Source organism: Actinia tenebrosa, unplaced genomic scaffold (genome assembly GCF_029948245.1).
Source record: "Actinia tenebrosa isolate PJP-AT-01 unplaced genomic scaffold, QUT_ActTen_1.0 PGA_scaffold3__52_contigs__length_22856419, whole genome shotgun sequence".
NCBI lineage: Eukaryota > Metazoa > Cnidaria > Anthozoa > Actiniaria > Actiniidae > Actinia > Actinia tenebrosa.
The window spans coordinates 17959354-17973020 of NW_028292580.1; the positions used below are offsets into that span (position 1 = coordinate 17959354).

Sequence of the window (13667 nt, forward strand, 5' to 3'; positions counted from 1 at the left end):
GACAACTTGTCCCCAATTTTCTTCCCAAAAAAACGTTTAGAATTTGATTTAATTTATGAATTTCATATCGTAAGAGATAAAGAGCGGAATGCATACAAGCGTGAAAACACACTTAAGTTTGGAGCACTCAAATGGTTTTATTGTCACGTGACGGAAATAATAGAAGCTCAGTCGTGATTTGTCTTTAAAAAAATTTTACTCAAATATTTCTAATTGTAGTCAATATCTTTTTAATCTCAGATTTACTGATATGCTAAACTATAATCAAATAATAGAAAAAATATTTTAAAAACTAATTTATATCGATTCATGTCCAGACAATCATCTAAATCTCTCATTTTTAATGCAATTTATAGCTGATAAGTGGCCTTTGTTGGGTCGCCAAAACATTTTACTATATTATTATAAATTTTAAATGCTTTTTTTCTATTTGCGACATTAGGTGATCCCAGCTCTAATAACCCATTGGTCAAAAAAATAGCTGCGAACCAAACCGTCTGTGATTGGCTGTATTTTTAGGACTGAGAGAATTCAAACATATAAGGCTGAAAACTGAAAATTAACGCTCAAAGATCAATATTCCAAATCAAGTATACAAAAATTATAAATGAGGGGCATACATAAATAATTTTGATGAAAAAGATAGCTGTTTAGCTATGGCCAAGGATCGGACAGTAAACATAGTTAAAATTCACGCAGACATTACGAAAGATCAGATATTGAGCGATTTCAAAAGTTCAATTAAAATATTATCCAAAAATCTTGGGGGAATTAAGAATGCTCGCATTTTGGACATATTTTTTCCATAATGTACATTTTCAAAAAAGGGTAATATTTCTTTGCATTTCATAAGCACCGTTCAGACTACTAAGCCATTCGAAAAAGTATCTAAGAGCTAAATATCTATATTTTCATCAACCCTTTTGGTTTAAGATCATACATTACTCCATAACAGCCACTCTTTACGGTAAGTGTGGTTTGAATTCTTATCTAACCAAGTCTGTTAAGTACATGTGATTGGCATTGGCTTGTCCGTTTGAATTCTATTGCTACGAAAGCGCATGTTTAAAATTCAACAAAGTTGAATCATTCAAAGAAATCAGTAGCATCGACCATCACGAAAAGTTATACAAAACGTAGTTCAATCAGTGAAAATATAACAGCCTTTAATATAAATTCCAGAAGAATTTGAATCCACACGTAATCTTCGATTGTTCATGATAAAACGATTTTTTAACCATTGATAATCCTTGATCGATACAAAAAATATCTTATGTTATCTGTGTGGGATCAAGAAGTCATTAAAGCTTAACCACGTCTTTTACTCAAAGTCATCGAGATATGACACGAAAGGACTTGACAGAACTGAAAAACATACGTGTGAGAATTTCTTTAGCTTTAGCAGGCGGTGAAGTAAACAGTGCATTCTTTATATGATCACGTATATTTCTAATTTTCCATCATACTGCTTGGGGATATACACTAATGAAAACATATATATATATATAATATATATATAACAATAGTTTTGGGAATGTCTGTGTTGAAATTTAAATCATTAATGTTTATGATCCACAACTCTACGCCCGTGGAGGAGTTAAAAGGAGACTCTGCTCGCAGGGTAGTAGATTCTTGAATCGTTGACCGAAAATTCACACGCATAAATTAAATTCTAGCGTTTTATCGATTCCATAAAGCAATCTCTGGGCTGATCAGTGTCTGGGCATACAGCTAACTCACTGATCGAATTGAATTTAAGTGTTAGGTTTTGCGGAGAAAAACGGGGAAAACATCTCAAATCAAGTGAGAGACGAGCCCAGGAATCGCACCCAAGATCCCCAGGTGCATGAGAGCACCACCCTTGATTGTAATGGAAGATTAGCTTTTGAGAAAGAACGAAGAATAACGCATTGGCACGAAGTAGTGGACCAACTAAACCGGTAAGATTAAGTAAACTTTGCCGAAGGTCTTAAAACGCGACAAATTCCTTTTCGAGCTGGATGTTTTACGTTCTTAGGCGAAGAGACAAAGCAGCTCAAAGCAAACAACAAGTTACGCAAGAAGCTGCAAGAGTGTAGTACGACTTCAGTAACCTTAACCTGAGAAATGAAATAATGTCTGGGTTTCGAACTTTGTTTCGTTTCTTTCCGACTCGGAAAAATACGCATCTCTGTCGAATAAATAATATACGGGCTAATTTATTATTTAGTAATTTTATTTATAGAAAAGTAAATGAAGAATATACGTTTGCGAAAAAGACGAAGACGAAGCACTAAAATGAATATATACTTGGTTTGTACATTTCGCGATCCTATCAAATGTAGCGACTATAACTTCTTCTGCAAGAAAGTGAATTTAGTGAAGTGATTGAGACGCAGGCATGTGGAAAAAATACTACTTCATAAGAAAAGACAGTGCCTCCCTCTGCTCCTTCGATAGGAAAAGGTATGGAAGCCATCTAAGTGTCTCCCTCTGCTCCCTCCCTAAGAAAATACATGGAAGCCAATCAAGTGCCTCCCTCTGCTTCCTCGATAGGAATGTGCTTGGAAGCCATTTAAGTGCCCCCGTCTGCTCCCTCGATAAAAAAGGTATATGAAAGCCATTTAAGTCTCTCCCTCTGCTCCCTTCCTAGGAAAACACATGGAAGTCAATCAAGTGCCCCGCTCTGCTTCCTTGATAGAAAAGTGCATGGAAGCCATTAAAGTGCCTCCCTCTGCTCCTTCCAGAAGAATGCGCATGGAAGCCAATGAAGTGATCCATATTTTTCCTCGATAAAAAGGCATTGAAGCCATTTCAGTGCCTTGCTCTGCTTCCTTGAATGGAAGATCCCTTGAAGCCATTGAAGTGCTTTCCTCTGCTCCCTTGAATGGAAGATGCATTAAAGCCATTTATGTGCCTTCCTCTACTCCCTTGTATGGAAGATCAATCGAAGCCATTTAAGTGCCTTCCTCTGCTCCTTTAATGGGATATCCTTTGTAGCCATTCAAGTGTCTGGAATTAAATGGAAGGTGTATGATCGCGCCATTTAATGCCCCCCCCCCCCCCCTGCCCTGCTCCTTCTGATGGAAGGTGCATGAAAGCCAATCAGGTGCCTCCCTCTGCTCCCTCAAGAGGGGGAGGCATGATAGGATCATGTTGTCTAGACTTTCTTCGTCGGGATGCCATTCGCTCCTTCAGCTTCTTTTCTCGACCCTTTTCGTCCAGTAGGTTATGAGATACCTCACGCGTCTCGTCTTCCGAGTTTTCCAGTGAACTGCCGTCCGGAGAAAGCACTGGTGGTGATAGCTGAAAAAATACAACAAAATGACATGCTAATGTTTAAAATTACCTAATCCACAAGTTAATGAACAATACTGGAATGACTGCTGTTCTTTGATTATCAGCTTTCCATCGAACACATTTTCCCATACAAATGCTAATAATGATTTGATGATTAATGATTTATTGATGACAGCTCTACATTCGTCAATGTAACCTTCTCAAATTTGTGTTGGATGAGAAGCTAACATGAAAAAAACAAAAGAAATCACACTTTTTCTCGATGGAATTTGTGACATTATTTTCGTATTTCCATGTTAGCCGAACATTCAAGACAATAGTCCCTTTCACAGTTCGATCCCTGCGCCATCTTGAGAGTAGTCGTACCTTTGCAACGAAGCGAGAAGAACTGTGAGCTTGTAATGATAGAGACCCTTTTTAACAACTTGGACATTTATTGGCATGTCTCTATCATTGCAAGCTCACCGTTCGTCCTGCTTTGATACAAAGGCACGGCTACATTTCAAGATGGCGCAGGGATCGAACTGTGAAGAGGACTATTTTGAAAAGGAAGCATTAATAAAGAATCTAATAATAAAATCTAGTATACGATATACTCATACCACTTGCACGCTAGATTTCCTTCGTTGCTCCGACTTGAATTTCTCTTCCATCTTAGCAGCAATTTTCTTCATTTTTTCGTCTTCAGACAGACCTTTGAGCTCTTCGTCGTCCTGGAAACTGGAGAAGCCTTTACCTGCTCCTTCGTCACGTGGTTCCATCATTGTCTGGGTTCGTTCGTATTTGACGCGGGCGATGCGGTCACGAATCATCGTTATTTGACGTTCGCGCTCATCCTAAATGACAGAATGAAAGCACAGTATTATAATAGATCATGTTTTGCTTGTTGGACCCGGAAATACGTCAAAAATTAAGACCTCTATAGTGGAACATGGTGGTACCTTTTTCTGCTGTTCAACAAATGTCTTCTGTCTTTCTCCTAGACCAAGGATGAAAGCCGCCTCTTCGTCTCTCTGTTCGCGCTTTTCTTGCTTCTTTCTTCTTCGCCTTTTCAGCTGTTTTGTAAAAGGGTATCTCAGTTACATGTTAAAAACGTTTTTAGATCTAGGTCAGGGAAATTGCGAGGATGGTAATCGGAATGGGAAGGGAAGGGAAGGAAACAAAACGAAGCAGAACGAAAAGAGAGCAAAGCAAAGCAAAGGAGACAAAAGGAAAGGAAAGGGAGAGGAGAGGAGAGGAGAGGAGAGGAAAGGAAAGGAAAGGAAAGGAAAGGAAAGGAAAGGAAAGGAAAGGAAAGGAAAGGAAAGGAAAGGAAAGGAAAGGAAAGGAAAGGAAAGGAAAGGAAAGGAAAGGAAAGGAAAGGAAAGGAAAGGAAAGGAAAGGAAAGGAAGGAAAGGAAGGAAGGAAAGGAAGGAAAGGAAAGGGAAGGGAAGGAAGGAAAGGAAGGAAGGAAAGGAAATGAAATGAAAGGGAAGGAAAGCAAAGCAAAGCAAAGCAAAGAAACGAAAGAAAAGTAGAAGGAAAGGGGAAAGGAGTACGAAGGAGAAAAGGGGTAAGAAGTGGGTATAAATATAGAATCGAAACGAAATCAAGCAAAGCAATAGGGAAAGGAAAAGACGAAAAGAAAAGGAAGAAAAGAACGAAATAAAAAGAAGATGGAATAAGGGGAATAGAAGGAACTACGAACACGAAGGAGAGAGACGAGAGAGCCAACAGGCAATCATCGCGCAAAGATGAGATAGGAATAGATTAAAATAAATAAATACGAACAAAAGTAAACTAATGAAAATGTTATCAACTAAACCAGATAGCTGAATCATAAAAATATATTGACTAACCATGTCTTCGTGTCGTGTTCTTTCGCGTTCAAATTTCTTTGTAAAGCTGGTGTGCTCTCGTATAAGCGACGAGACGATTTCACGTTTCTTTTCATCAGACAAGTCGACCTCTACGACAGTCTTCTCGCGTTTCATAGCAAAGCCAGGCTTAGTAAGAAAATAATAGTAATGTTTTCAATTGTTTGTTTGCAATTTTAAAACAGAAAATTGGAAAAATTAATTTTAAATTTATCAACTTATACAACTAAAAACTTTTGTCCCAAAGAATTTTGGTTCTTTTCAAAGACTTGCGCGAACGGCGAACATAAACTAGTGTTCGGAAATAGTGCAAATATAAAGGCGTGAGGCGAATTGTTTTCAACAGCGATGCTTTAAGGGCGGATCCAGCCAAAATTTAGGGGGGGGGGGGGGGGGGCTAATTGAGTTCTTCCGTCAACACAACGGAAAACAATCAAAAAAGCATCTAATTCTTCAGTTTTTTGGTTTTTTTTCTCTGCTGAAGGGGGGCTTCAGCATCCCCCCCCCCCCCCTCTAAAATTAAAAATGGGTTCGATTCCAATCTGAATTGGAAAAGCATTGTAAAATTTCCACAAAATGGAAAAGGAAAAGAAAGCTTGGAACGTGTTTTAAAAAATGAATTTATATATCGGACTCGTGCAAAGCGTCAAAAAGGTTCTTTTCAAAAGAGATGCTTTACATGGAACGGTCCTTACGAGCTAGTTTGAAGTGGAGGCACATTATAAACTTCACAAAATGGAAAAAAGAAAAATCAAGAAAAAAACTTGAAACATGTCAAAATACATTAAGAAATAATGCAAGAAAACCCCAGAGCACAAAAGTAATAATTCAAATAATGTTTAAAAGAGAGAAGAAAAAAAAAGAAAAACAAAATTACTGGTAGTGGCCATTCAGGGGTCTTGCTTCCTCTTCGCTTTTCTGTTGCTGCTGCCTCTTCTTCTTGTACTTTCTCTTCAACCTGCCGCTTGGCTTCTTCGGCTTTGCGTTGGGCCTCTTCTTCTTCAGCTTTTTTACGCTGGCGGTCGAGACGACGTTTGGCAAGCCTGTCCTTGAGCTGTGTGATATATGACAGACAATTACATGAAATTAAAATTCTTCTTAGTCTGGCAGAAGAGTAAAAGGAAAAAGACAGTTTCGTTGTTGTAGTTCACTGTTATGCACTCTTTTGTGGGTGTCGGTTCATTACTGTTGTTGTCGTTGTCATAATCATTGCGGTGATGGAAGTGGTGGTGTTAGTGCGGTGGAGGTATAGCAGTGGTGATGATAATCGTGGTAATGGAGTTTGTAGTGGTGGTTCAAGTTTGTAGTGGTGGTTTAAGTTTGTAGTGGTGGTAGTGGTGTGGTAGGATCGGTAGTGGTAGTAGATGTGGTGGTGGCAGTAGTGGTGGTGGCGGCGGTTAGTGGTGGCTGTGGCGATAGTGGTAGTGGTAGTGGAAGTATCGATGTTCTGAAAGCCACTATATCTTACCGAGTCTTGAACTTCATCTCGTTTGAGCATGGTCTTCTCCCTCACCAAAGCAAACTGTTTCTGTGCCATAGTAACAATAGAAGCAGCCATATCTACCTCATACTGCTGCTCATCACGTTTGCGTCTTCTAGCTTCGAGTCTCTCACGCGCCAAGCGACGCTGCCGCTCCACGTCCTGCTGTAATGCCTGTATCAAATAACTCAGTCAAAAGCTTGCCAGGGATTATATCGGCTATTATATAGGCTACTGCAGTTTTCGAATTTCTGCGAACTCAGTCATTTCAACGAATTTTTTTCTTTTATTGCTGCCGCCAGTCAAGATCATAAAAAATACCGACAAATTGGGTTTGATTGACGACAAGTTTTCAGTGTGCATCTTGCAACTACCGAGTTCACAGAACATCGAAAACCGCAGCAATAGCATGCATTTGGGCATATGACATTAAGTCGAAGTGTATGCGGGCATTATTGGACTTTCAGTATTTTAAACTAGAATTTTTCTTCCACCATTATCCAAGAATTTGAGAACATTAATTAAATTGAGGAAAGCATTCTGTGTTTTTCCTAATGCTTACTAAGACCAGCCATCGCTAAAACTGGAGATTTATAATAGCAAAAACATATAAACATTAGATTATAAAGGCTAAGCATAAAAAGTATACCGTTTTCGACCGAAATTATCATCAGAATGAGTACACTTCATAGAAGCATGTGTTTTCAAGTCTCCCCCTTAGGATTTGTGCAATGAAGCACGTTATTTGTTTGTTCAATGATAGCTTCCTCTGTTGGATCATTTATATTTTTTCAATAAAGTTAGTCACCAAAAACCTAGAAAGCTGAGATCACTGAGGACCATGGGAAACGTTTCATAGCAAAGCTTTTTTGATACAAACTGCAGCTTGAGGATGGTCACAGAATGTTAGACTGTAACTGGTAAAAGATCTTAAGTCCATCAACAGTTATCAAGCGGTTTAAATATGTAAAATGTATCGACCCATAACCCTTGTCGGTCTCAGCTTTGTAGCTTTTCACGTGACTAGCTTTATTGAATGAAGTATATCAATTAGATTTGAGAGAAGAACACTTACATTTCGTCTGGCATCGTGTTGTCGTTGTAACTCGGCCATAGCTGCACTAATTTCTTCTTCCGATGCGCCAGCGAGTTTCTTTGCTTCTTTCTCTTTCTCCATCTCTTCCTCCAGGGCTGCTAGCTCTTGCTCGTGTTTCTCTTCAAGATGTGCTTCTTCTTCGCCTTCTTCACCTAATGCATCCATTGCGCTTGGAGCCTGAAAATACAACGTTATCAAATACACAGTCACACCTTTGTATGGCACTGACACAAATGAAGATATATGAATTATATGCACTGTGTTGATGAATTGCAAGAATGTTTTATAGATAAACTAAATAATGAAAATAAATATGTTTATAGAGGATGACACTTGACAGTAATATTCAACTGATAAACTCGTGGTCCTCTTTTAACGTCTCTAGTTTATTAGGAACAGGAACGCTGAGCCACGTAAAGGTTTAATAATTTGCATTTGCAGATGTAATTATGAAGGCAGCACCTTCTCGGTTATTTTAAGACCCTGGGTGTCGGTCCAATATTGTCCGAGTATTGTTCTGGACTGGGTTATCCTCGTTTTCACATGTATGAGAGTTTAGTCAGTGCGGAACAATAGTTATTCCAATTGGTCGTCCTATCATTTCGATTCGGTGTACAGATCGACAGAGTTTGGAAATAAAAATTCCATGTAAAGAGTTTCACAGATTAACGTACCTCCATGATTGTACTCCTCTTCCTAACAGGCCTTGTTCCCAGAATAACTGCCGCAACATTATCACACCAACCTTCACGACGAGAACGACGTTGATCGTCTTTGATTTGAGTTAATACATCAGCATCCTAAAGACAGATATGCCATCATTAAAGGGTTTGAAATATTTTAGTGTTGGAGAGGGAGGAACGCAGTAAGACAAATGCATCCATTCATTCGTTTTGCCATTCATTCATTCCTTCCTTCGTTTATTCATTAGTTTAGTCAGTGAGTGAGTGCGTCAGTGAGTCAGTGAGTCAGTGAGTGAGTCAGTGAGTCAGTCAGTGAGTGAGTCAGTGAGTGAGTCAGTGAGTCAGTGAGTCAGTCAGTCGGTGAGTCAGTCAGTCAGTCAGTCAGTCAGTCAGTCAGTGAGTGAGTGAGTGAGTCAGTCAGTCAGTCGGTGAGTGAGTGAGTGAGTGAGTGAGTGAGTGAGTGAGTGAGTGAGTGAGTGAGTGAGTCAGTCAGTCGCTCCCAGGAATAGCAAGATCTACATTGATCTCACATTCACCCCACCTTTAGTAACATTCGTTCAAATCAATAATTTATTCTCGCCACACAACACCATACCCCACCCCCTTCCTCTCCCCACAAAAACCCCAATTCCTTTTCTTCGATTAACTTGGGCATATTACCTTATCACTAAGAACACTATTCATAGCCGTATTTTCAGTCTGTTGCTTCTCCTGAAGATCTGCCAACAAACCCACAGCAACTTCATCATTGAGTTTATCTTCGGATACCCCTTTCTCAATCAACAACTGCTTGCAACTCTCGACTCGTAGCAACAGTGCATTGTGAAGTAGCTTGTTCTGGCGAGAACGAGCCTCGACAATACGAGCTGCGTATGTCTGCCTTTCCTCCTGTAAAGTATAAAAGGTTTATAAAATGACTGTTATATGACTGAGAAAGTCATGCGTGCTTTGTAGCGACCGTGATGTTTTCTAGAATTTTGATTGGGGGATTTTTTCTCGCGTAATGTGATTGGTCTGGCAGTGCCGTGACATTGGGGTGACCGTGACCACGCCAAGTTCCGTGTATTTCATTGGATGGAGAGTAAATTCTCGTTCAATGCGATTGGGCTGACGTATGCCTTGCGGTGTCACAACCGTGTTCGTACCGTATGCTTTTCACAGGCATACGTAAACTGCACAAAGAGAGCCTATAGTACGTGCGCACACTTTATATGTCCACATTCGTATCTAAAATAACGGCTATTCAGAAAATAAGTTTAAAAAAAAACTAGACTAAACTTAAGAGAAAACTAAATTGAAAAGGAAAACCGAAAGCGCTTTAAAACATCCGCCGAGATGATAGAAGACACTGCGATGACTTATAGCCAAAGGAGCAAGAAACGAGTCACCGTTCGTCGTGTTTCAGTTGTCCATTAACATAATTGATTCAATATGGCAGAGGAACCACAATGAAGGAGACGACTACTCAAACCTCTTGTTGCTGTTGTTCTGGTACTGCTTTCAGTGCATCCCTCATGCTGTCCATTCGCCAGTTCTGCCTGTCCTTGCCAATCTGCTGGATCTTGGCCTGTCTCTCCTCACTTGCTAGGTACCTTGCTGCGGCGACACCTTCTGTGTCTTCTTCTACACTTTGCAATAGGTCGTTTAGGATCTAGGAAAAAACACGAAACATGAGACTACAGTATACGTACATGCCTGTCTTAGTATAGACATTTATGGCTCCCTATTTCAGATCAATGTATGTGATCATTCCAAGCTGTCGTTGTTGTCGCTGTACACTGCTATATTGCTGCTACTGCTACTGCTACTGCTACTGCTGCTGCTAGTGCTAGTGCTAGTGCTAGTGCTAGTGCTAGTGCTAGTGCTAGTGCTACTGCTACTCCTGCTCCTAATGCATTTACCACTAACAGGTTTTGCAACCCAATTGATAAGGCAACTGATAGATCGAATTAGAATCTACTCCTACTACTGCTGTTGCTGCTGTGTTCATAATTGATGAAGCTGCTATTTCGGAATGAGATTTTTCGCAAATACATGCACTAGAATTTGTTTTCAATTATATTGATTTCAGCCAAATTTTAATAATATTAGTCTAACCTGTTGTTCAGATTTATGCTTCTGTTCTAACTCATTCAATATAGCCTCTTGAATCCCTGCAATCCCTCCTTGGTGAATATCAATGGCTTGCAGTTTATCTGATTCTAAATCTGCCTTTATCTCTTGTATCACAGCTTCCACACTTTCGTTTTTCTCGTCTTCTTCGCTCGCAGGTTTATTCTTAGCGGCCCGACGTGCTTTGAGTGCGGCAATACGTTCACGAGCAAGCTGTTCCTGCCGTGAACGATTCTCTTTATAGCTGCAAAGGTAAGGACAAGACCGGTTGTTATATTAGTATAGGAAATCGCACGATCTTCTCGTACAATTTGGAAATTAATAGACACGAGTAATAGGCGAATGCAATTAAAGAACTTTCAAAACATTATGAGTGTCTATTAATTCCAAATTGTACGAGAAGATCGTGCGATTTTTTGTTTATAGTTCACTCAACAAAATTTCAGTAAAAAATGCGAAGCGACGCCGTTCATCTTTGTCTATTTGGCGGCCGATTTTCAGTCCATCGCGCAACTGAAATGCATAAAAAACATTAGTTCTTACGGCTTTAATATTTTATTTATATGTTTTTTAAGTACAAAATGATAGAAAATATTTATTTTGACATTGTTTTGGTCGTGTTGCCATAGCGACTTAATTTGGTACTCCTACGGAGTACAATTAACGCTATAATTGTACTCCTCTCGACCAATCAGAGTCGAGTAATTTTGTTGAGTGTACTATAAAAGCAAATAAAAAACATTTTCGATATTTCCAATGTGGAAACGTAAGGAAAAGCATCGTGTATTGACCATTTTAGTTTTGGGCTTAATGTATTTCAGACAATGCGTCATTTTCTTGTGAATAAGATTCTTTGTTTGAGTTGTATGCAATCACGAATTTAGAGTGAAAACTTGAGCCAATCAGGGAAGAGCATAGTGACCTCGGCCAATCACATCCTAAACCAAATTGGCGTAAAGTTTTCCAAATTCAAACTACGTGTCATTCTCTTGAAAATAATATTCTTTGTTTGAGTTGTCTTCTTATGCGCGAACCGTTAAACAAAGAAATAATACTCTAGGGAATGAGATGTGGTCTGAAATGGGGAAACCTTTACAACCAAGTTAAAGAGGTTTGTTAGTCTACACGTATGTCCTGTCAAGGAAACCCTTCACCCACCTCGAATCTAATGCCTCTTTCTGTTTCTTCGCCATGCTCAACAACAGCACAGCAGTATCAACGTTATCTTCTAGCTTCAGTTTCTTCTGTTCACGTCGAAGCTTCGCAAGCTCAAGTTGTCTCGTCCTCTCGTTACGGAAACGTTCGTCTTGTCCACGTAACGCTGCAAGGAGCGCTTCTTTCTCCTCTTCATAACGAGACTGGAACAATGGAAAGGACTTTTAGAAACGATGTTCTTAGGGTAAAAGTATAAGCATTTGGGTCTCATGTCATCGATTTTTTTGCTTAACCAACATCAGTCAATCATCATCATCATCATCATCATCCTTAATCATCCCCATCCCCATCCCAAAGTATAAGCATTAGAGTCTCATGTCAGCGGTTTTTTGTTTAATCAACACCAATCATTATCATCATCATCATCATCGTCGTCATCACAATCCCCCTTTCCATCCCAATTCCCATCACCATCATCACCATCATCACCATCATCACCATCCTCAACATCATCAACATCATCACTATAATCACCACCATTTCCACTTTAGCTTCTACATGTTCCATTTTCTTAACCTGACAATGATTATGCAATTTAGTGTATCTTATATAATGACAATGACTCAGCTTCTTTTTGTAAACGAGAGGACATAAAGGGCACCCTCCGTAGCTAACCTGCAAGTCGTGTGCCAAGTTAGCAGTAGTAGCTTCATCACTCTCGACTAACGCCTGATCAGTGATGTTCTCTAGTACAGTACTATCCACAGCTTCTAAGCCCTGCTCTTCAATCAGTTCGAGATTTGCTAGTTCAGCTTCGTTTACTTCTTTACCAGCCTCTTTCATCTTTTTGAGCTTTTGGAGCCTTTCTTTTAGAATGTCTTGTTGGCGGGATTTGGATTGTCCCATCAGCGCGCGAAGACTTGCTTCGTTTTGGAGTCCTTCGCCAAATAACCTGATTTTAAAGTAAAGATTCTTAATCAAGAAAAAAAAGGGTACCATTAAAAAAAGTTACCATTATTATTTTTTTAATATTTTTTCTCACAATATCGCTTCTAAGGACATCAGCCAATCCCTGATAGTGTGTGAACTAGATATGTCAAATGTATTATATGCTATAGGTTTTTCTGCATATCTAGATGTACTTTTATTCACTTGCTAAATCGAATGACGCAACGCAAATATAATACAATTATGTCAAGTCTATTCAAAGTCACAAAAAAAATTTAGAGACGTCCTTGCCCCTATGTCACAAGCAGAGTTGAATATTAATTCTCAGTTTGCGAAATATATAATACTTGAAAACGATTATTGACATGGGTCTAAAAAAAAAAAAATCCGAGAGATTTTGCATCTTTTTTTTTTTTTTGCACTTGATCGTAGATGTTAAAAGAGGCGTTTGCCATTGCACTTCGGGCTTACCTGCTTGCTTCGTCAAATTTCCCTTCCTCTCTTAACTTTTTCTCCTGTAATTTCAACCTCACGAGTTTCGCTTGTCTTTCTCTCTCCGACAAAGCAGCCCATTCTGCTTTACCCATTTGCTTCATCAAAGCGTCTGCCAACAGTTTGTCCTTTAGCGCATCATATTTCTCTTCCAAGGCCTCGACTAATTCCTCTTCAGTTGGCGCCTGCGCAGTAGAAGTGTTGAGTAATGACCTCTTGACCCCAAGTAATGCTGCTGCGATGTTGTCGTACCATTTTTGCTGCCTGGCAATGAGCTGGACTTGTTGGATCTGTTGGAGGGTTAATGGTGTCTGTGGAAAAAAGCAAAAGAAATAAAAAAATGCATTTGAAATTATAAAAAACTGTCTAAATAACGCGAATTGAAGAACAGCTGAATTGCGAATGCATTATTTGAATTTAACATAAATGGATAAAATGCGATGGATAACAATGTGTCATTGAATAGATAAGATTTTTTACTATTCTGAGTAACGGAAATAAAACAAGAAGGAAATCTAACAAAGATATTCCACAATTCCTTGCGATGTTTAAATTACAATTACTCC

The 13667-nt window shown here is 39.2% G+C and overlaps 1 protein-coding gene across 1 annotated transcript in view; it reads right to left on the minus strand.

Moving 5' to 3' along the window:
• Nucleotides 1-3045: 3045 nt before the first annotated feature.
• LOC116307549 (uncharacterized) overlaps nucleotides 3046-13667 on the minus strand; it is a 31604-nt gene continuing 20982 nt past the window's right edge. The window contains exons 26-39 of the mRNA XM_031717829.2: nucleotides 13081-13412; nucleotides 12337-12613; nucleotides 11665-11864; nucleotides 10492-10750; nucleotides 9866-10045; nucleotides 9055-9282; nucleotides 8386-8511; nucleotides 7691-7888; nucleotides 6604-6789; nucleotides 6013-6189; nucleotides 5118-5264; nucleotides 4221-4334; nucleotides 3882-4115; nucleotides 3046-3285 (exon numbers count right to left, since the gene is read on the minus strand). Coding sequence (XP_031573689.2) covers nucleotides 3085-3285; nucleotides 3882-4115; nucleotides 4221-4334; nucleotides 5118-5264; nucleotides 6013-6189; nucleotides 6604-6789; nucleotides 7691-7888; nucleotides 8386-8511; nucleotides 9055-9282; nucleotides 9866-10045; nucleotides 10492-10750; nucleotides 11665-11864; nucleotides 12337-12613; nucleotides 13081-13412 — 2859 coding nt within the window. The 3' untranslated portion in view covers nucleotides 3046-3084. The remainder of the gene's footprint in view (nucleotides 3286-3881; nucleotides 4116-4220; nucleotides 4335-5117; nucleotides 5265-6012; nucleotides 6190-6603; nucleotides 6790-7690; nucleotides 7889-8385; nucleotides 8512-9054; nucleotides 9283-9865; nucleotides 10046-10491; nucleotides 10751-11664; nucleotides 11865-12336; nucleotides 12614-13080; nucleotides 13413-13667) is intronic.